A 24,683-nucleotide genomic window follows, 5' to 3' on the forward strand; every position below is an offset into this window, starting at 1 on the left:
TGACCTTTTTGACAAGACTAAAGAAGGCTTCAAACTGCGTTTTTAGGACTTCAATTTCGGAAAATTTTGCTGGTTGAACCATCGATCTTAAAGATCCAATTCAGTCTCTTATTCACTCTATCTACTTTAAATTTAATCAAGCATAGCCTAAAAATGATCGCTCTAAAATCCAAAAATGTCTCTTCTGGGGACAGCTCTTCCAAACGTCATCAAAAATTGCTTAATGGCATTTTTCGAATTTCTTTTTCGAAATTTGCGGTAGAGGCCCCTGAAATCCATTCCCTAATATTACTACCAAAGATGGTCTGAATTAGCGGCCCTCAATCCTACCCCCTCTCACTTAACGTATTCAAAAACAAACCAAAATTGCGTTTTTTCAATCATCAGTTTCAAAGAACTTTGGGGGAAATACTGCGGATCCCCCTTTTCTCCAACGTAATCACTATGGCTCAAACTTTCGTTTTTAGATGGTTCCGTGAAGCCACCAAACCCTTCCTGCTTAAAATAGCCTCAAATTGACTTCAGTTTCAAAAAACAGTTCTTGAGGGCACACTGAATCCCCAACCGCTCTTTGTCCCATCGTTATCAAACAATGCCTAAAATACGATTTTGGGACTTCCATTTCTAAAAAATTCCGGATAGCTTACGTAAATTTTCACGGCGCTAGGACATCCGGCATCCCCCCATCAATCGGAGACAAGTCTTTAGCTATTTTTCAGATATTAATATCGAAAAATATTCAGAAAGATCCGCTGAAACTTCTCGGTTTCCTTAACGTCACCAAAGATAGTACAAAATTGCGCTTTTTAGAGCCCTAAAACTCTTCCTTCACAAAAATAGCCTAAAATTGATTTTAATTCTGAAAAATATTTCTCTCAGTTAGGAGTATTTTCCCCTATCGTGTCCAAATCTAGCGAAAAATGTTTTTGAAACAATAGTGCCAATAAATTAACAGAGGAAAGATGCCAGACCCCCTACCGTCACCAAAGACAGCCTAAATTTGAGTTTTAAACTTCAATTTTGAAAACTTTCGATAGGAGACGACCGAATCTCCCTCCCTCCAACAACGTCAACAAAGATAACACAAAATTGCTTGTTCCAAACTTCCGTTCCAGAAAATTTTCTTTAAGAGCGCCGATCCTTTCTAAACTAAGGTCAGAAAAAAAAAGCTGCAATTTAACATCAATTTTTAAAGAATTTTAGGAAAGAACTCCAACATTACTTTCCCCTCAAATCTCGAAAAATTTCCTAAAATTGCAATTTTTGACTTCAATATTGAAAATTTCTCCATGGAACTTGAATGTTCCCGACTCTTTTGTCCTAGCAACCAAACACAACCAAAGATTAATTACAGCTTTTTTCATAAGCCAATTTTGAATATTTTCCTGGATGCGATCTCCCCCCCCCCCCCCACCCTGCTTCTTCCTCCTCCGTCTTTCCTCTGATGTCACCAAAGACAGACAATAAAATGCGTTTTTACGACTAGTACATTTTTTGTACCTATTACTTCCTTCAAAGATATAAATTGTACCTAAGGAGTTTTTTCTAACTTTTTACATGAATTCATCCTTCTTCTGTTTTGTTTTTCTTTTTTTTAAATTAGATCTTGATACAGAAATTTGAAGAAAGATTTATATAGATTTATATGGGCGTTATAGTCAAAACATGCTAATTGCTCTTCAGGGGCGACACATCAGGTCTTTGCACACAAGCGGCCGACACCCTAGGATCGACCCTGGATTTTTAACAATCCAAAGAAAAAAATTTACTTATGAAATGATATTTTTAATTTATTCTTTTTGAGTTTTGAACTTTAGCACAATAAAGTGGAAAAAAATATTTGAAAACAAGTCTTTGAAAACGGACAACAGTTTGAATTGTCATGTACATACATATCTTTTTAATTTTAAATTGCAGAAGCATTTTGTCGAAAATGACAAACCAGCATATGCTGGGACAAAACGAAAAAAAAAAAAAAAAAAAAAACTGAGCATGAATGTTGATCGCACAGAGAAAAACCTCGTCAGCTTAAAGAACCGACAAATTCATGTAATAAAATGATAGCGTCATGCTTTAAAACAACAGCAGATAACGGTGAAAAAAATTCAATCGACAACACAAAAAAAAAGTATCACTGCAAGAGGTGTTGTTACTTAATGCTATTGAACTAGTGAATGATGCATTTCAGAAGAAAGACGAACAAGCAATGAATTTTCGGAAAAAGTTTCTGTTGAGAAACATTTTGCAACACTTCTCATTCTTCGAAATTAAAAATTATTCCCCCAACCGCCCCCGCGACGTTATTCAAATTTTCAGGGTGTATTTTGGTGGTCTTTCGTCTCTTTTTTTAGGGGAGTCCCTTTCTAGGGGGTAATCATTAATATTTAAGGGGATGTACCAACACTCTTTGGGGGGAGGTCTCTTCTACTATTTTTGAACTTGCAAAAAATATGACTTCTCGTTTAGACATTTTCAGCAACAAAAAGGGCTGTATTTGCTTCTCAATGATTTTTTATCTTTTTAAAAATGGTCGCATTAAATCTTAATTTCTTAGATATTATGGAGGCTCAGTCGGCGCCCTTCAACTCAGCTTTCCCGCGCCCTGTCGATCACCCAGTCCGGCCCTGCTGGGCTTTCTGGAATAAGATAAATGCACCAGTAGTGGCCACTGCTTCAGTAGTAGCCACTTTAAGGTTTACGTTTTAAAAATAAGGATTCTAGGGGTCCCAGTGGGTTCAAACTTGCAGGAGGTAGACCTCAGGCTATAGTGTAGTGGGCAGTTTAAGGAGGAGTAGGTAGAGCATCATGGAAAATTGTTATCATCTGTTTAATACGGTCGCCTGGATTGTCGATGTTTTTTCAGCTGTCTTCTAACACTTCTCCGTAACGAGGTATATAAACATTGTGTTGTATTATGAATAGAACAATGCTCAAAAATAATATTTTTAGAGCTGTAACCATGTTATGAAATGTGAAAGATCATGTTTGGAACGTTTTCAACTCGAAATAGTTGTTTTTTTTGGCTAACAGTTTATCTGGCCACTACTGGTGCCAAAAAAGTTGGAAAATTCAAAAGTAGCCACTGAGTGGCCACTACTGAATCAGGAAGGTTTTTCATAAATCAGATTAATTTTCATTTTAATAGGTTGTAATCTCTTTACATAAAAACCTGCCTCATTTCTGATATAATATTATTGTGTGATCTAGTAGTGGTAAACCCGGTGGCCACTTCTAAAGAGCAGTATGGCCACTACTGATTCATGTAAATTATATAATGGCTATTGATGGATCAAATTTGAGGTTTAAATAAAAATGAACAAATTGACATTCAGGCATTTTTAAAAAATGGGACGATTAAGGAAGAGAAGAGTTATAATATGCTCATTGAGTTTCAAATATGGTAATTGATAGTGTAGGCCCACAGTTTAAAAAAGCCACAAAAATATGCTTCACTGTGGTAACTGCAAGTGCGTTTACCTCTTCTATGGACAGGCCCGAATTACTCAACAGGCCATCCCCTAAGCCCATACGCCCTGGCCTAGGAGCGCATATCACGGGAGGGAGGGGGAATTATTAAATAACTTGTTGGTGAAAAAAACAGGAATTTGGCGCGCTAGTACAAAAAGAGGAGAAACATTCTACTAGAACCGAAAGAGAGACTGCAACCTGCTTGCTGAGCAGGTAAAAAAAAAAAAAAAAAAAAAAAAAAAAAGGGGGAAGGGCATAATGCTTGATCAAAGTTATCCCTTTTCTAAGCAAAGCAGATAATTTTTTAATTTCTTAGATTTAAGCCATCATTTCTTGAAAATACAGATTTTTTTAAGGTAAAACACTTACTAGAAGTAAGTCACACACAGTAAAACTAGAAAAAGCCATGATATATAAAATTCCCAGTTATAACACTTGTTTATGGAACAATTTTTCTCTTTGGTAGTCAGTAAGTATGTGTTTTGCAATTTATAATGTATTGATTCATATTTATTTATGATTGCTAATAGTCAGGGACGCTAAAAATTCAAATTTTTGGGAAGGGGGAAATTATCAGTTTACCGGATAAAACTTCAAAGCTTACCGAATAAAAAATAGAAGCATGGTACTACTAGTAGTTTTCTAAATTATCTGTGACTAGCAATAATTTAGTAGTTACTAAAATTATGTTTACAATAAACAGCATAAATAATCATTAAAAAAAATAAAATATTAAAGTACTTAAAAAATAATTTACCACACAATACCAGATATTTACCGCCAAAGTTTTATGATAGGTTACAAATGTTGTAAAATTTCCGAATTTGTGAAATATGTAACATTTACGAACTTTTTAAAAATTTTACCTTCAAAAATTCTTGGTTTCTGTATTTTATCGATGTACAAACCATCCGTAATTAATTCTTTAGACCAATTTTATTTTCTAAAATTTTCATTAACTTAAGACACAGCTGAGAATTAATGATAATTTTTATGGGTTTCTTGAATCAACACGGATGACTTAAAATTTTTGCATCGAATGCGATCGGCAAAATTAGAAGTCTAAAAGTCCTCAACTACACAATAAGACATATAAGGAGGGTTAAAAATAAAAAATAATGCTAAATACATAATTATAAATGTCCAAAAGGTAAAATCACAAGGAAAAGAAAAATGAGCGAGTATTAAAGAAGCGGATGCAATTGGATTTAGAAATGTGTGAAAAATTGGGATTAACACGTAATAGCGTAAAAAATGGCCAAAATACGTAAGTTTAAGCTAATGTGTAGAACTCGATAAATATGCATGTTCTTGAACTCAAAATCCATGACCACTTGCCAATTTCCATGATTTTTGAGCACTTTTTGCCGAAAATCATGACTTTCCATGACCATTTTTGATCATAGCCGAAATCCATGACTTTCTAGGTGCATGGACACCCTGCCTTTAGTAGGATTGAAAACTTATGCTACCAATTTCCTATATTCATTGATATACCTTCGTAAGTTGTAGAAAACAAATTGTCCTAGAATTACATTGAATTGTGTACTTACTATTTTCTTATGAACTAGTGGTACCCTCACAGCTTTGCCCGTAGTAGAAAAATTAAAAGGTCTATTGGTTCACCTATGTATTTACAAATAATGTATGGTGACTTTCTCGCCAATTGGCTTGCCCATGTTACGGTTCCACGTTATGATAACTTGGTAATTTACTCGTCCATCTTATAATTTTTCTCGGGAAAATGTTCTTAAAATTGGAATAGAAAACGAACAAAATCGAATTTTCGAAAAATCGCTTCGAGGTACACCACCCTCATGCTACAAACTAACTTTGTTCCAATTTTCATGAAAATCGGCCGAACGATCTAGGCGTTATGTGCGTCACAGACATCCAGACAGACAGAGATTCAGATATACAGACAGACTTTCAGCTTTTCTATTAGTAACTAGTGGTACCCGCACGGCTTTGCCCGTAGTTGAAAATTTAAAGGTCATTCGGTTCGCCTGCATATTTACAAATAATAGATGACAAATTTCTCGCCTATTGGCTATGTTCATTCGCTCTCCCATTCCACGTCATGATAATTTCGGAATTTACTCGTCCATCTTATGATAATTTTGCTCCAGAAAATGTTCTTAAAATTGAATAGAAAAAGAATAAAATCGAATTTTCGAAAAATCGCTTCGAGGTGCACACCCCCATGCTACAAACTAACTTTGTGCCAAATTTCATGGAAATAGGCCGAACGGTCTAGGCGCTATGCGCGTCACAGACATCCAAACATCCAGACAGAGAGACTTTCCTCCTTATTATTAGTAAAGAAGATGCTTTCGTAGTGATAATAATTATTCAGTTCATACTTACCAAAGTTCATATGTAGAATAATTATAAAAGTACATTCATTTCCTTTTACTTTATTTTTACATTAGCGTACAAAAAATACAAATACAAATTTTCTACTAAAAACTTTTTATTTTATTCTAAGTACGTATGTACTTTGAAGAAAGAAATGTACAATAAAAGTGTGATTAATATATTGTACTTAATGTTACTATCATACTGAATCAATTCTATCCATCAGTTATTTGAATTTAAAGTGAGTGATGTGAATTCTAAGGAAAGTACGTCAGATGGCCACTACTGACTCATACATGTGACCACTACTGAAAATCTCAGATTTTGGAGTGGCCACTATTGGATCAAATTTGAAGTTTAAGAAAAAAAATGGATAAAAAATTGAAAAAATTGAAATTTTGGTATTTTTAGAAAATGGGACGATTCAGGAAGGGTTGGGCTATAATTTGTTCATTGAGCTAAAAAATTGGAAATAATATTGTAGAACCACAGTTTAAAAAAGACATAAAATATGCTTAACTGTGGCCACTACTACTGCGTTAACTTATCATGTAGTTCAGCCTTAGCTGTGGCTTAGGGGCGGTAACTTCCTGCTAAATACCCAAATTTTGCCTTCAATTCACGAGTCGAACTGCACCATGCTACACTCGCTGGTGAGATAATTTATTTCATCTACCAGTTTGTTGGCACTTTCAGCTTCAATAAGATGACATTTGCCTGCAGCATCGTTATTCCCTAATCCAAACTGACAAATTCTAATAAAAACGAAACACCATCCCTGGATGTGTTAAGCGGGCTGTTTGGTATATTGCATGTAGTTCTGACTTATTCCTGGCATAGGGGCGGCAACTTACTGCTAAATTTTGATAGAGTTTTCTTCTTATCTCCTGCCCTCTTAATTTTTTGCTAGTTGTTTGCAGTGCCGAATCTTATAGGGTCTCTTGTTCCGAGTGCCAACTTTTGAGGGTGACAAATTGACATGATCTAAGAGGATAAGTTTATTAAAAATTACCCTTTTAGGACAAAAATTTTGAAAGTTTTAAAAAGGAAAACCATTTTTCTGCCTCTTCTTCTCTAACTTGGTCAAACAGAGCCTAAAATAACGATATTTGAAAATAAAGCACAAACAATTTCCGGATGGTCATCCTCTTCTCTCATCTCGCTCATGTCTGACATTGTCAAAGAAAACTTTAAAATGTGTTTTTAATTTTTGTTAGGTGTTACGCTACAGTTCAAGAGTTTTCTATCTACTACTCCTTTACCTAACACCCCGAAAAATAGCTTAGAATTATATTTTTAGAGCATCAATTTCGGAAACTTCCCGCTTCTCTTAACATTATCACTTGAAAATACATTTTTAGGCCTTCAATTTCAAAAAATATCCAAATCACAACACCCGCTCGCTTTTCCAGCAGCTCAACATATAGCCTAAATTTTCGTTTTTAAATTTTCAATATCGAAAGAGTTCTGATTGCCCCTTCGTCCAGAATTGTGCAGTCTGAAATGCGTTTTTAGAAAATTTTTAATTAAAAAAATTCTGAGAAAAGGGGCCAGAACAAATATTCTGTCTTCACGATTTTAATTTTGAACATTTTAAATGAACTGATCCCTATGCGTATGCCCTAACCGATTATTCATAATCGGTTAAATTTTCCCGACAAATCGGCGGAAAAAATACTTTTTCATAGTTTTTAATTGAATCGTTTATTTCAAAAACCAGTCAAGCGACAAAATTACTTATTTTTTTTCCCGTCAACCTCTCTATTTGCATTACACCTACAAAGATATCCCAAAGCAGCGTTTTAAAACTTCAATTTTGAAAATTTTCTGGGGGATGGGTTCTTCTTCTGTTCCTTTCCTCCAACAAACTCCCCACAGAGCTTGAAGCTTAGTTTTCGGTAATATCACTGGGAGAGCTTCTAAATCTTTTCTCCCCAAAGAGTCCTTCCGAAAGTTCAGTTAAAACGATTTTGACATATGGTTTGATTCAATGAGACATTTAGCAGTTTTCCAATTGCAAAACATGTCTAAAATTACAGCATTAATTCACTGAAAGATAAGTTACTTTTTTAATAGAACATGATGGATGGTACTGATTAGCTATCAGTATTAATAAAGCTTTATGTCTGATATTCTTTTGAAACAAATTAAAGATAAATATCATTCGTAATCTCTGTCGTATTTCACTGAACGTTCTTCAAGTTTAAATAAAATCTATTAATTATTGTTGATAAGTTCTCAAAAAAAAAAAAAATAGATTTGAGTGTACGTAAGTTACGTTTTAATAATTTTATCATTGTATTATTTTTGATGTGATGTTATACACTGTAAAAAAATCCATAATGTCACTGATTACTTTCGGACAACCTTCCGGGATTTCAAGAGTTTGCAGCAGTTTCCTGTGAAAAGCAAGCTTTTTTTTTTTGAGCAATCACGATTGCTTATTGCTTTCATTTGACTGTCCTTGACGTTACGGTTCCTTTTTCAGCTTGGACCAGGGCTGCAGCACCACCGTCCACCGGCGGCGGCGCGGCTGGTCCTGAGCACTGTCCACCGGAATCCACTTTTGCTGGGCTTTGGCGTCCATGTCCTACACACGCATGGTCATATACATTCCCCTACGCGCGCCTTTACACACATAAACACGCCTACGTGCACACACGTAAGCCTACACACAAAACTATACACACGTAACCACCCAGGAGGAGGGACATGCTTGGGGGGGGGAGCCGTTTCTAGAAACAATAACTCTAATCAGTAGGGTCTTGTCGCAACTCGTGATTGCGAAAAACATAATTTGAATTCAAAGTTTCGGAATTCAAATTAGAATTAATTGGGGGAAGTAGGTCACAGATTTTACTTTTTTTTTTTTTTTTTTTTTTGAGAAAACGTTTTGTTAGTCGCAACGAGTTCCATGAAGCCGATTTTACACTGGGTGAAAATCATCTTTTGCTACCGGTGTAAAAAATATATTAGGCATATTCATTAGGGGTTTGTCCTTCAGCCTAGTTACTGCTCCTCCGAATTGATAGAGCCCCAAGGGCGAAGTGCAGTTTTAGGACATTGTAGGAATTGCTAGCAATACGTCTTAATTTCCACCATATTTGTTTAATGAGCTTTCCTGGCAAATCAGGAAGGTGCCAAGCTGTTACTATAGTATACTTGAAAAGATTTCAAAGTAGGTTCCTAATTTTATCCAGAAACATAACTGACTTTGGTTGGGAAAGTTCTGAATTCTTAAGAAAGATTCCAGGTTAATTTCAGGAAGGTTACTAACTTTTAGCGGGAAACTTTCCTGTTTTTTTCAGATATGTTACTCTCAGAAATTGGGCCATTTGCTGCCCAATATTTTCCATGAACGTTTTGGTTTTTTTTTTTTTTTTTTTTTTTTTTTTTTTTTTTTTTTGCAGTGTAAGAATAAAATTCTTCAAAATTTAGTTCAAACAATAAAAAACTTTACTAAATTGAAAAACCAACGTAACTAAAGCACAAATGAACACGGGAATACAGCAAATATCTATTTCAATGAAGAGTCTCCATTGTAGCCTTAAAATATAGCTATTTGCTGCATTTTCGCGTCCATTTGTGCTTGAGTTACGTTGGTTTTTCAATTTAATCATATTGTAGCTCAAAGCTTACTTGCTCTTTTGTCATTTAGTAAAAAACATGTCAGCTTCCTTTTTGAAAGGAACTATTGCTAACTCTGTGATTAACATATGACTCAGTTTTGTCAAAAAATGAGATATAACACTGCATCCCCATTCGACGAAGTCTTTTCTTTTTCTGCTTTTTTCGGGCTTCTAACATCTCTGAAAGACAATTTTCTGTTGTTATCTCAGAACTTACGTAAAAAGGAAAGTAACTCGTATTGACAAATGTCTCACCTAAGCGCAAGTTTCTCCAGAATCTTCAATTTTATCACATCGATAAGAGGAAGCTAAAGATTAAAATCATTTTTATCACTTTCCTTTACCTTCTTTTGGAATAAGTGCATGCAGCGATAAGGCGGGAACAAGACAAGATAGAACCGACATAATTTGCGTTCTGGTAACGTAAGATCGTCCATCAACGACAAGCAAAAAGGCGAAGTCAATTTCTCAATTCGTGGTAGGCGAGCAGGTCTTGGAATAGGTTGAGACTGTTCGTGAACTACTTCAGTAGCGACCAACTGTTTCTAGTATTCGTTACAAGTATTTGTGAAAAAATGTTGCAAAGAAAGTCAAAAACAATAATAATACGGCAATTGTTAAAAACTGATTAACATAATATAATTCCTGAAACTGGCCTTCCGTAGATCAGCAGTTCGGCTCCAAACTTGGTGCCAGCTGAAAAGCTTAAAATTGCTCGTAGTATCGACTACTTATAAGATAAAGCAACGAGATGCGAAATCTTTGTCAAGAAGTTTTTTGACCGAAATTGACTTTTCCCTCTTTTCTACTCCCTTTTATTACAAAAAAGGAGGCATTGAATTCGCGAAAAAAAGTTCACTCAAAAATCGGCCTTAATTTCCTTTTTGCTCACCCCCGAATGAATGTTTTGTTTTTCGACCCGACCACACGTGCATATATACCTAAGAACGTATAGACGCCCGAAGTATCCATTTTAACGATTCCCGAGTCAATTACATTGAGTTTTCTCGTGACGTCTGTATGTGCGTATGTGTGTATGTGCGGATATGCGTATGTGCGTCGCATAACTCAAGAACGGTATGTCCTAGAAAGTTGAAATTTGGTACGTAGACTCCTAGTGGGATCTATTTGTGCACCTACCTTTTTTTGTTGCATTCGGATGTTTCAACGGTGGTCTTTTACACTTTTTTGGGGGAAATCATTGCTAATTTCAATGCAAACTCGAGTGGTGTTATAATTTGGCAAACACTTGGCGATATGTCGCCAAGCTTTTGGTCGCCAAGTTTAGTCCGAATAATTTGAACTTTTCTTTTTTTTTTTAATCTTTTTTTTTTTATTATTATTTTTTTTTTAATTTGGCCACTATTGGCGATATTTAGTGAGTTTTCCATTAAATCACATAAAAATTGCCAGTATTAAAAAAACTAATCTGCATAAGACTTTTTTTTTTTTTTTTTTGCTTCGGTTCGCAAGAAACTTGGGGTGAAAATATTTCAAGTGTTTCTTTGCTCACTCGAAGTCCAAGGCACTATTAATATTAAATTAGAAGTAAAAGGAAGTCATGTGACGCATACATCAGCTCGTTTATTCTTCTTTTTGCAAATTGTGAGATTTTAAACAGAAAGTCGCTTTTATTTTATTTTGGAGTTACATGTGTTAATATATATGTGTGTACACATAAATAACCATTAAACGAAAATACAATATTTTCATCAGAACACTTAAACTAAATAATATTGATAAACTAATTATGTTCTGTGTATACATAACAGTTTTAGTGAGAAAAGCAGCAAGTAATACTTTAGTGTACAGGGAAATTAAATTACCTTATATTTTGTTTTATCAAATTTGGTTTTCATGTGGGGTACTGAACATAAAAAAACTCTTTTTGAGCACCCCCTCCCCCCCCCCCAAGAAAACATGTAAATATTGTGAATTTCTGAATACATTATTTTGTGCCACAAATATAAATTATCAATTTTTCTCGAGTGGACATAAACCTTTTTGGGAAAAGATCGTTTGTTTCCCACAATTTCCGTTTTTTTTTCAAACATTCTCATCTCTAAATGTAAGTATATATTTTTTTTTTTTAAATGATTTTTAGAAATTTTCCGATGAAAATTTTACCGATTTTAGCTGGTGTGAATTTTTGTTCTCATGGTACGTTTACTGTTCGTGCAAAAAAAACCTCATTTTTATAATTTTAATGACTTAATTAAAAAAAATCACTCCTTTAATATGTTTCAATTAAGGAAACTAAATCGATTTAAAAAAAAGGTTTTACCGTGTAGTATTTATAGATATTGCATCTCTTATCACAATGACAATAAACCCACCGGGAACGCCACACAAATTAATTTTTGAATACGCCACTGAAACATGTATAACAAAAATACTACTAACAGGTGAAATGAAATGCAGTTTGCTGTAGAAGAATGAGAAAATCCGAGACTCAGAGATGTTTTTCTTTTTTTTTTTTTTTTGAACAGAACCTTCAGTGTTGCTGCATGTGAGCTCCCGTCAAGAGTATGAAAAATCTGAAATTTGAACTCGACTACATCCATGGATTTTCCACCAAGCGTTTTTAACATTTGCGGTGTAAAGGTGAGGGTTGCTATTTGTATCTTTTCCTTTACAACGGATGTATCAAAAACAATTGAAAGAAAGATAAAAAAGAAAGAAAAAAAGGTTTCTCCTTTCTTCTGCAGCAAACTGCATTTCATGTCACTTGTTAGTATTTTTGTTATTAATGTTTTGAATGTCGAAGATCTTTCTCGCACACACGCTATATTTTTCCCAAATAACTAAATTTATGTGAAAAGTAAGCTTAAATAATAATAAAGGGGGAAAATCGAATTTTAGAAGGAAAAAAAAAGTTTTGACGTGCTCACTCCTAGATTTCTAACTGATTCTTGGCTAAATTTCAAGAAAACCAGCCAAGACACGAAACACAAAAAAACATACATACTTTATTTCAATTTCTAAGAGCATAAGTTACTATTCTTTAATCATTATTATTTTTTTTTCCTTCCTGTCAAAAATCCTGTGAGGGCTTCGAACTACTTGTGCTTTCTTTCCCACGAAAAAAGAAACAAACAATGCTTATGAATGCAAACTATGCAATAATAGCGCAATTCCAACCGATTTTCATCTTTTTTAAGGCTTCATCGAGCACATAAATAGAACTGCCACGGCGAGCATCAAAATGTAAACAAAGTGAACCGCACTGTTAATGCTGATTTCCGTCGTTTGAGCAATCCAGTCAAAATTCCCTCCTTATGCCAGCAGAGGTCTCTGGCGTTGACATCCTATGGAATGGAAACATCCCGCCACCATCCGTTACACATTCCGTCCTCTTCGACTGGTTTGGCGTGTTTGCTCAGTGCGCGCCTTCTTATAATCCTTTGCGCCCGATTTCAGCAGATCATTAATGCGTCCGGCGTCACACCTGTGCTTCGGAATTTCCTCCTCGTCCCACTTTCAAGTTTGAGAGCTATTCTACACTCGGAATAAGTCATTGATAAGAAGGCTGAGTCGATCGTTTAATTTTTATTTGTTTTCGCTATTGTTTCTTCCGTTGGCAACATCGTGATCAAGTTCTTTTAAAAATGCAATTACATGATAAAAATCGTCAGCGAAACCGAAAGAACGAAAAAATTTTGGAATTAGTTGATAAAAATTAAACTGTCTGATACGAAAAAATACAAGCAGTTGAAATAAACGTTTATGGTTTAATAGAAAATATTTTAATTTATTAAACTATTTGACTGTTTCTTAGTTTTCACCCAATTTTACTTGGTTTTGAAGGCCTTAATTTCTAACGAGTTTCGAGCGCAATGACTTGATTGCGCTCGCTATCAACGCCATGGACATATTTATGCCTGATCATATAAGTCAATATTTTTTAAATTTGTAACAACTAAATTCATTATGGAAGAAGTTGATGGACCAGTGAATATAACGATGGCTGGCAATGGATTGGACTCCATGGATTTTGAAGTTACCCTTCTGGAGCCTAGACCCTTCCGACCCTTCAAAAGTTCGGAAGAATATCTCTATGCTATGAAAGAGGACTTGGCAGAATGGCTCAATGGACTGTACGAAGGGTTGGATCTGGATGCTGACAACTTTCTGGAACAGATGGAAACGGGAGTCATTCTTTGTCAACATGCTAATAACGTAGTTAGGAGAGCTCGGGAATACTATAGGTAAGTGACAATGGAAATATGTTGTTGTTTACATTAAATATTCCTACTGTTCTTAACATTTTAGAAGACGTGCTACCGAGTGCAATTAAATTTTCCACTTTGAAAATATTCAATGAATACCAGTTGTTTAATATATTTTCCTTCTCCATATGACTCCCCCCCTCTCCTCCTTTTTATTTATCGAAATAATACGTGAGACTTCTAAAACTTTAAATGCGATGGACCTTTAAAATTATTTTAATTTTTATTTCCCAATTTCCATATAAACTCCTTCTCTTTCTCTCTCTCCTTTGGTTTTAGTCATTTCAGAAGTAAAACTTCTCAAAACTACCGAGGGTTTTAACTCCGTCCGTAGGTAGTGAGGTCTTTCAAACTTTTCACTGTAGCAATTGCTTTGTATTCCAAGAAATTTGTAATTCCTTTGCTTTAAACAAAAGAAAAATTCGAAATAGAGACTCAAAATTCTATCTATTAATTTTGGAAGAGAAAAAAAAAACTCTTACGAAATTTTATCACATGGTAAATTTAAGGTAATAATTCTTCTAAGAGAAATGGACAATCGTAATGTATTTTAAAATTTAGTTTACTTTTATGTCGAAATGTTTTTGCATATTAAGGGGAAACACTTTGAATTATTTTCCACTTCTTAGATATTAAGCATTTTGAAATTCCCGATCCTTTTAAAATAGCCATTAAATTTTATCATTTAATCCTGTTCCTAATGTTTTACTTCAAATTACATTAATGTATACAAATTACTAATTAAAATAACGTTTTTAATTATAATATAAACAGGAAGTTTATGGTGAGATCATGGGAGGAAAGTTCGCGTCTACTAATTATAAAACCAATGCATGTGCATTCAAATGGTTGAATCTATGAAATTGCTTTTCTAACCTCACAAGAAAGTGGCTAAATATCTCTTAAACTACCGGCATGAAGTAAGATTGCTTCGCCCATTGAAAAAGTAACGCCCTAATGTCATCATTTGTACCGAAAAGAAAGGGAAAATGCTGACAAGAAAACAGTCAATACTTCAAAAAAAAAAAAAGAAGATTTTTCCAGAATTTTTAGAAAAAGAATGAAAAAAAAAATATTATTGGTAACAAAAATCATTTTATTGCGTTTTTTAATGTTTAATCTTGTGATACTTAAACTTTTTATTGTCATGCGTTGAAACGAATTCTAAAAACGTGTTTCTCTCTCTCTGCATGTGGTTTCTTAAGACGGTGGTTCTGAAAAGGTACAACAGTTTTTTCAGGTGATGAGGAACTGTTCTTCACCCTTTTTTGCGAAACAATCGGGAAGTTAAAGGAGTTAGCCGATAAATCAGACGGATATGAGAATTCTGACATTGTTGAGGTATTTTTCTCCTTCAAATGATAAATTGACGCGTTGTGTGTGAGCTCTGGTGTTGTCACATTGGAGAGATTGAGAATGATGCTGCGTTTTCCGGTCTTTCCCGTACTTTTGTCACTGATTTCTGACCAGACAAATTGTTGCATAATACAAATGTTCTTTTACCATAACGTGTAATTGTTATTATTATTTTTTTTTCCTTTTTTATTGTGAATTGAACTTTTCTTGGTATACCTTACGCTATGCTGTAACTTTCCACTTTGAGGACTTTAATTACTTTACCAAATTATAAAACTCGCTTAAACACTTTGTAAATATAACTCTGAATGAAGAAGTGTAGATGTTAAAAAATAAAACCTACTCTTGCACGATCATTAAGCTTAAGAACTAAATTTTAAAGCTACTGCATTCCTTCACATTTGAATTCATCAAAGACTTTTATGAATCTCTCTACGAATGAAGTATCTGGATAATGAGTAATAACACCATTTTGCACAGATGTGTTACGTAACAACGAAGTTTCCACTGTAAATAGCGGGCAACGCAACAGGCATTTTCACATTCTCAGGACCCGAACGTTTATTAATTAGTAAGAAAAAATAATAAGTTATTGGTTGTTTTCCTCGCATAGCCTCAGTTTGTGCACTGATGAAGAGCTTTTGTATAAATCCCAAACGTGTGTATGAAAATTTCACTGCAAATTTACGGAACAGTATTAGATATGTTGATGTATTCAGCAAGGATGCGCTGATTAATCGGCCGAAAATATGTTTTCCAAAGTAATATTTTTAAGCATACCTTCGACAAGAAGCTATGATAAATAGATTTATTAACAGTAAGTACATGTAATTTTCTGCGAACATTACTATAACATGTAGTATGAAGGTAAGATGAACAGAGTAAAAACATAACAAATTTTTTAGAAGCTGCGTAAAGCCGAATGAAATATCAAATGATCATTTCTTAAGTTTTTGTTATGATACCCTCACTCCAGCTATTGATGATACAACTTTTTTTTCCGAGTTATTATGTTCCTTATAACTATACACATGATTACATCATATATATTACAACTTACTCTTTAAGTTATTAATATTTGATTTAATGAAAATTTAATTATTGAATATCATTTGATATAAAAAAAAATATGTACACACTTTATTATTATTTTTTTACAAACTGTTGGTTGAAGTAATGTTATTGTTTCAATTTCTTTTTTCTGTTTTGAATAAATATACACGTGTATGGGGCATTTCACGGTATTTTTGACATTATGTAGAGTCCGTAACGTGACCTTTTTTGCCATAACTTTTTAATTTACTGTTTGATTAGCATATTATTTTATTTTGATCTTTTCCTACCAACACACCAGCTCAAAATAAAATAATTTGCAAATCAAATGGTAAATTAAAAAGTTATGGCAAAAAACGGTCACGTTACGGACTCTACATAAATGTCAAAAATACCTTGGAATGCCCCGTATACAACGTTGCAACCTTTTACATGTAACGATACTTTTCTCTTTTAGCATAGTGCTTTTAGATAATCTTATAATTTTAAAAAGAAAAAAAGTCTTGGATTAAATAGCTACTAATAATTTTCAAAAAAATATTTAAATTAAAAGTGCTTCTAATTAGCCTGCTGATGACAGGCTGCCGTTTACTATTTTTAAATTTCATGATAGTTAATATAATGTAATTTTATCAACAACCGTATGAAAATTGGCTCTAAGAAATGGGACGACATTTTGAAATCATTATGGGAAAATGAGGAAGTGGAGAAAAATAAATTGTCTCCAAGAAATGAACTATCTAGCTATTTCTGAAGTTGAAATTACAAGAGGAAAAATATGATGGGGGAAAGTGGTACGCATAATTAAAAATAATCATTGTGATCATTAATCGGCTCTGCCGATTATCAACAGCCGATTAATCGATAATCGGTAAATTTGCCTGTCGGCGCATCCCTTATATTCAATCAGCCCGACCAGTTCAACTAATTGTCATTTGTTTCTCTGCAACTATACTGTTCTCGCAAAAAAACTACATTTACAGGGGCTCACTTTGCCAACATCCTGATGACATTGGTGACTTTTAAAGATCATTTTTGGAGTAGTTTTGTTATAAATCACGTACTTCGAACAATTCAACTGTCTTAACAGTTTCATTTCTTCAAAGGGTTTCTGTGTAACTTCGAAACACAAGTGATCGATTTCCACGTCAAATTTACGAAACAGTGTTAGATTTGTTGATGTATTCATTCGGGGCAATCATTTCAAATGACTGTCATTTGTTTTTCTGTAACAATACCGTTCTCGCAAAAAAACTACATTTACAGGGGCGCACTTCGCCAACATCGTGATGAAATTGATGACTGTAAAGGATAATTTTCGGAGAAGTTCAGTTTAAATCGTGTACTTCGAACAATTAAGATATCTTAACAGTTTCTCTCTCTTTTTTTTCTTTCTTTTAAATACTGAAAACTGGTTTTTGTGCAACATCGAAACACAAGTGAGCGATTTTCGCGGCAACTTTTCGAAACAATGTTGGATTTGTTAATGTTCGATGTTGCTGACATTCGGTGCAATCATTTCAAGTAACTGTCATCTGTTTTTCTGTAACAATACCGTTCTCGCAAAGAAACTACATTTACAGGGGCGCACTTCGCCAACATCGTGATGAAATTGATGACTGTAAAGGGTTATTTTGGAGAAGGTCAGTATAAATCGTGTACTTCGAACAAATAAAATACCTTACCATTTTCTCATTTTTTTTTTTACTGAAAACGGGTTTCTGTGCGACATCTCGAAACACAAGTGAGCGATTTTCACAGCAACTTTCGGAAACAATGTTGGATTTGTTGATGTTCGATGTTGTTTACGTTCGGTGCAATCATTTCATGTAACTGTCATTTGTTTTTCTGCAACTATACCGTTATTGCAAAAAACTGCATTTACAGGGGCACACTTCGCCAGCATCGTGACAATGGTGACTTTTAAGGATCATTTTCGGAGTAGTTCAGTTATAAAACGCGTACTTCGAAGAATTCGATACAGTTTCTTTTTATGCATCAAAAATGGGTTTATGTATATAACTCCGAAACACACGTGAGTAATTTTCACTGTAAAGTCACGAAGCAGTGTTTGATTTCACGATATATTCACAGTCAGCTCTATCATTTTAATTCACCATGGATATTTTTAGCCTGCAGCTATAAAACTCTCGCCAAAAAATTACATTTGCAAGGGAGTACTTCATTCACCTTGTGTTAAAGTTTTAATAATTTTTAAAAATCCTTTTTGGATGTTTTAAGTATGCATTTCGGATAATTCAATCATATTTACTATCAGCATCTAAGTTTAAGCTTCAGACCTTTTTATTTAAAAACTCGAGCACCGGAAATCATTTTTGGCACACAATTGGAACTACGGGTATTTTTAATGTAACTTGATAATGTTTTGCTCTAAGATGTAAAAGTCATGACTGGAAAAAGAAAATATGTACTTAGCATTGACGAAGGTGATTGATTGATTGAAAAATTTGATTCAATTTAACGAATTTTTGAAATTTAAAACGCTTTATTTTTTACTAGTGGTTCCCGCACGGCTTTGCCCGTAGTTGAAAATTAAAAGGTCATTTGGTTCGCCTGTATATTTACAAATAAAGAATGATGAATTTCTCGCCAATTTGCTATGTTAAATGGCTCGCTCATGTTACGGTTCCACGTTATGATGATTCGTAACTTACTATTCCACGTTGTGATAATTTGCTCGGTAAAATTTTCTTAAAATTGGAATAGAAAAAGAACAAAATCGAATTTTGGAACTATCCCACAAATAATGCCGATACCATTTTCTTATTTATTTTTGTCAAGTACCTCTAAGGTGTTGCTTTTTCGTTTGCGAGAAGGCGAAAAATTTTCGCACTACAGAACGCAACGAAAAATATAGGAGAATGTGATGCAAAGTGAAATAGTTAAGATAACTTACCTTTTTCAAAATGAACAAATCGGAAATTCGTTCTGCAAAATTCAGTACATAAAGAACAATGCATTAAAAAAAAACTGCATTGAAATATTATTTTTTATTTTTGGTAGAAAATTTGTACATTCAGAAAAAGTCAGAAAATTTGCTTTTTTTTAATGGGGCAAAGTGAAAAATAAAATATTTTTTTAATGAAATATTTTCTATCTGATTATTAGTAATGTTTTTGATCAAATGAATGAGTGATAGAGTGGTGCAAAATTTCGAAGGTGACCATTTTTTGAATCCTACCTTCCCATTTAGTTCCAATACATTAGAAAATTAGTGGGACAAAATTTTATAACATTTGAATAATATTTAGAGGTAGCTCAAAGCAGATGAATTTTGCATCATTGCTGAATATTAAGTGCATTGATCAAGGAACAAACTAATCACAAACATATAAATGTTTAACCACTAGTTCACCACCACTTCAGTAGAAGATATTGGATTGCAAAAGATATGGTACATTTGCGGAACCAGTTTATTTAAAACCTCGGATGACAGTTTCTGTACTTTAGAATGCACTATGCAATGATTTTAATATTATAAAATCTAAATTTCATAATAGCAATATAAAAATATTGCTGAAAAAGTAAATAAAATTCCATGGCTCTTTTTGACAATCAAATGACACACTTGAACAGAAGACCATTGGTAAAGCTGTGAATGAAAAAAGAAGAACGGTAAGAAGTGAAGGAAAAAATAATGCTGCAAAGTACTTGAAATTATTTCCAAAAATATCATGAAATCAAAGAATTTCCTAACATATGAGCAGCTTCATTAACTGAAAAACGCTGTCGGAAAACATTGCTGCGCTTATACCAATAGCGAAAAATAGTTTGATAGGTATTCGCACAATCACATCTGTAGTGATTTATACATAATTGTGGCATTATAATTTTTAACTTACAAAATGCTAAACATTTAAATTAAATAAAATTGTACTGCTTTCTTAGCCTTTTTTCTTTTCTTTTGCATTTATTGCGTAAAATGAAATATTACTCAACTTTGAGGATGTTGAGCTACCCCAAAAAGTTAAAATTATGAGCTTAAACTTCACAATAATTATTTTTTACATAAATGGCACCAACTAGGAGGGTAAGACCAGTAAAAATCGGATTTTTTTAAAAAAGGGCCTTTTTTGCATCACCTTAATAAGTAACTAAAGTAACTAATGAATAAATGAATAGACAGGGAAGCAAAAACGAATAAATAAGTAAATTAAATGATTAATATATGAAGATTAATAAAGGAGCGAATAAAATAGCAAATGAATAAGTAAATAAGTGAATTTTTAAATGAAGGGATGCAAGTGAAGTAATTAGTAAATAAATACATAAGTGATTTAATAAATAATTTAATAAGTAAACGAAATGAAATATTTCCCTTTCACTTGACTAAGTGAATAAAACATTTAAAATAAAAATAAGCTTAACATTAATTAAATAAATACTGCACTGAATATTAGTGGGTCTCAATGTTAAAATTGTTAATAATAAACTTAACCATTTCGTTATAACAAAAATAATTTTCGACTTACTACAAAATGTTACAAAAAAGAATCAATTTTTGAAAACTGCTTGTATTGTCATATGCTTTGATCTTCAAATATAACTTTTTTCTGGCTTTTATAGTTTACATGGGTTACTACTTAGTAAAATATTACCAGATAGGTGATGCTAAAAACAGGGTAAATATTTCATCATTTTACTTTACCCCATATTCCCCAAATTCGCTTATACCAGATGACAAACCAAGAAAATATATAAAATTTTAATGGTAATTTTTCACCTCCAGCGTTTCCTAAAGAATATCTAAAATTTGAAATTAAAAGTAACAACATGAAAAAGGGTGAATTTACTTTACAGTCAAGACACTTAAATATGCATGAGCTGCCTAATGCTAGGTACATAGTAATAGCTTTATCAGTTAATCGAAAATAAAGAAATAATTCACCCGTTTAGATACATAATTTGAAAAATCAAGGATGAGCGACTTTAAAGGTTTAACGAAGCATTATAATGTAAAATTCTAATATGACAAATGTTGCGTTAAGTGGCGTTATCTCTTCTGCCCATCCTCATTGAGTTGAAATGTTCTTTACAGAAATTATGCCTAGTACTGGTCTCACTTTCAAACGTTTAAGCTTTTTTGGCTGGCAGTATTTAAGTTGTTCGAGTATTTTGGTATGTTTAACAGAGAAAATGCATAAGTATAAAAAAAAAAAGCCGTGCAAGTTTTTTTTTATAAGTTAGATTTTTATGGCCAATATAAAAGTACTTCATATTTATTTAAAATGTTAGAAAATGATTAGTTATCGATCGTATTTTACTTAGAGTATAGTATTTAAAATTTGTTTTTGCAATTGAATTATCTCCCTAATAAGTTCATTTAAAAGGTCTATTTGTGAAAAAGTTATTAGTTCATTATCATGTTCTTATTTCACAAATGCGTGTGTTTAAACCCATTAGTCTAATTATAGTGGTGTGGGGGTGTTAAAATAGAAAGATTAAAACGGGTCTTTTTTTCTGAACACGGTTATTCACACGAGCTTCACACAAACCATTCGAAGTCAAAAAAAATATATATGCATTTAATTGAACAGTATTTTACACACAATAATGCATATTTGAAGGCACTATGTTATCTTCGTTTATTTTTCTGCTGCAGTACAGCTAGAATACAAACCAATGTACATTGAAATCTTTTGCTATTTTTGGTTTAAATTAGAATAAAAAAATTGAGCATCGTTATGTGTTCCTCCAAGCACGAAAAAGGAAATTCTTACAACTCAGATGCTTTGTAAAAGCTTTCCAATTCCCATTGACTTGTATTTTTTATGCATACAGTTTTTTACTCATGTATGCTACAGCTTTAAATGCCACTTTCTTTTTACATGCTTTAATATCATTTTTATGAGTCATAGATTTACTGCATTATAATAAAGCGTATGCATCTTTTGCCATGCAGAAATGTACGCCGAAGATTGTTTAGAAAAAGGACATTATTTGGCTAAATAGCAGGGTTCTAATTAATGTCACATTAACATTCTTTTTCAGGCATGCCCTTTTTAAATAGAATACAAGTTACGTCCAGGTGGAGGATAAAGGGTTCTAAAATAGATGCGATTTTGAATTTTATAGTGGGAAAAAAGAGTTTTCGAATGAAATCGAACTATACTTCATCAAAAAGTTTTTCGATGAAGTATAGTTCGAGTAAGAAAAATAAAACATTAATTTGGTACCTTAATATGATACTGTAGACATACACGTGGTGCTTATTACAGTGATTCAACGAATTTGATAATTTTCTTTTAATGATATTGAAGAACTAATATTGGTACAAATTAGAGATGCGCCGATTAATCGGCAGTATCGATTTTACTATTTATTTATTTATCGGCATTTCCGATTAATCAATCGTAATCGGCCACTTTGCCGATAATTTATAACCAGCCAAATTTTGCCGATTAATCGACCGAAAAAATATTTTCCAATGTACTTTTTTTTAAGTATACCTTCAACAAGAAACTATGATGAATATATTTATTATCAATAAACAAACGTAATTTTCTGCAAATAGTATTTTACATCAATAAATCAAGTCAATATGTTTGACGGCGTATTGAGTTATGATATGAGAAGGAGGTTTTCGACCTTGGACCCTCCCCTTGCAAAATTCCTAAGTGGGCCACTGCTTACAAATATTTGATGCAAAAGAATAACATTTTTGTTTTTAACATGTATGAAAGCTCATATTAAATTGGTATAAGTAAAAAAAAAAAAAAAACTCTTGAAAAGAATCATTGGATGAAACCAGATTGAAATTTAATTTTGGTGTAATTTACTTCGATAAATACATTTTCTATTTATAATCAGCAAATTATTTATTCGTGTTCTTAGTTTGATCAATATGAATAACCAATTCACTTTAATTGTTTGCTTTTTATCTAGCGGAATAACATTTTACTAGATAAATATTTAGATTTATAGCATTTCCATTTTTCGAAAAGTTTTTGGGACATTAATGTTTCACAAATATTAGAAACAAATTCATTGCTTGCGTTTTAATTTGTAATATGCTTAGCCCCCTGATTGTTCTGTTAATTAACATGTAAAAAATTCAAGTATGACGCGTTCACGCGTATTATTTACTGATGTCATAACTAACTTGATTTTTTGTGTGTATGGGCGGGGGGAGGGCCAGGAAACAACTTTCGCCCCGGGCACCGACAGCTCTTCGGACGGCCCTGCATGACACTGTTATGAATTATTAAATTCCAGGACTTTGAAATTGCAATGTGAGAAATTTAATTTGGAAATCCCCCCTCCCCCGATCCCTTACAACCCCATATTTGCAATAAGTAAAAAGAACTTTCAATCACATATCCATGTCAAAACAATATTTATCCCATCTTAGGCCCCCCCTCCTCCCACTCTTTTCACATCATCTGCCTTGCAGCTACTTTTTGTTTTTACGTTATTAATGTTATTTCTATTTGTCTCTTGAAGGACAGAAATGTAACAAAAAATAAACAAATGTGTATATGATCCCTGTGCAAACTGCCTTTCCAAGGAAAAAGTAAAAGCTTCCTAAATTTATTATTAAATTATTATTAATCCTTAATAAATTTATTTATTTTATTTACTTACTTATCTATTCATTTATTTTTCATTTTTATTTTAATTTTTTTTTTCTTTTCGGTTTTTGAAAACACGTCAAACTTCCAATTTTTTACCTCAACGCTTTTGGTCCCCGAAGGCTTAAAACTATTTTTATTCAAATGTATTCGCATTTTTGAGCAAGCTGAAGGCTGAGAATATTTAAAACGCAGCCTTGAATTACAGCTTCTATTTCATACACAATGCTTCATATGTAGATAAAACTCTAATTACACTTGCATGTTATCAACTCACCGCGATGAAAATATTTCCATCGCATTTGATATCTGAATTAATAAAATATTTTTGTAAAAGGAAACCATGGTGACATTGAATATCGGTAAAGATAAATGTATGACTAAGTTCTCAAAGCGATTTTCTTTCGGATTCTTTTGGAGGACCTGTTTAAATATCATCTGCTATCGCCCTTTCTGAGTGAAGAACGTTTTTTACCTTCACTTTCACAGTTGTCCATCAAAATAGAAAAAAAAAAAACTTACTAACTGAATAAATCAGTTCTGTTTGCTGATTTATTTGTTTTAACTTTCCCTAAGAGCTGTTACAATAAGAAGTTATAGACAAAAAGGCTGTGAATGGGAATATTTCTCATGTTATTATAATACGAACCAGATCAATTTCTTTCTTCTTTCTTTTCTTTTCTTTTTTTTGAAACAAGAGTTCAAACAAATTTGAATCCTTCGAAAAGTCAATCCAATTGTTAGCCTACTTTAACTTGAAAGTAAAAGAAGGAAGAAAAAAATCACAAAAGAAGGCTTAGTGTTAAAAAATTTGCTGAAAACAAAAAGTTAAAAATAATTAAATAATTAGCGAAAAACTACGAACTGAAGAGAAGGTTTTGAGACGGAGAAAATTTTTGTTTGTCAGTCTGTCTGTCGATTCTCCCCCCCCCCCTCCCCCAATAACTTTTGAGAGAATTGTCCGATTCGATTTTTTTTTTTTTTTTTTCAAAAGACCT

The 24,683-nt window shown here is 33.0% G+C and overlaps 1 protein-coding gene across 1 annotated transcript in view; it reads left to right on the plus strand.

Annotated features, from left to right (window-relative positions):
• Positions 1-13,222: 13,222 nt before the first annotated feature.
• LOC129220233 (GAS2-like protein 1) overlaps positions 13,223-24,683 on the plus strand; it is a 106,295-nt gene continuing 94,834 nt past the window's right edge. Inside the window, exon 1 of the mRNA XM_054854598.1 lies at positions 13,223-13,663. Coding sequence (XP_054710573.1) covers positions 13,386-13,663 — 278 coding nt within the window. The 5' untranslated portion in view covers positions 13,223-13,385. The remainder of the gene's footprint in view (positions 13,664-24,683) is intronic.

Source organism: Uloborus diversus, chromosome 4 (assembly GCF_026930045.1).
Source record: "Uloborus diversus isolate 005 chromosome 4, Udiv.v.3.1, whole genome shotgun sequence".
NCBI classification, from domain to species: Eukaryota; Metazoa; Arthropoda; class Arachnida; order Araneae; family Uloboridae; genus Uloborus; species Uloborus diversus.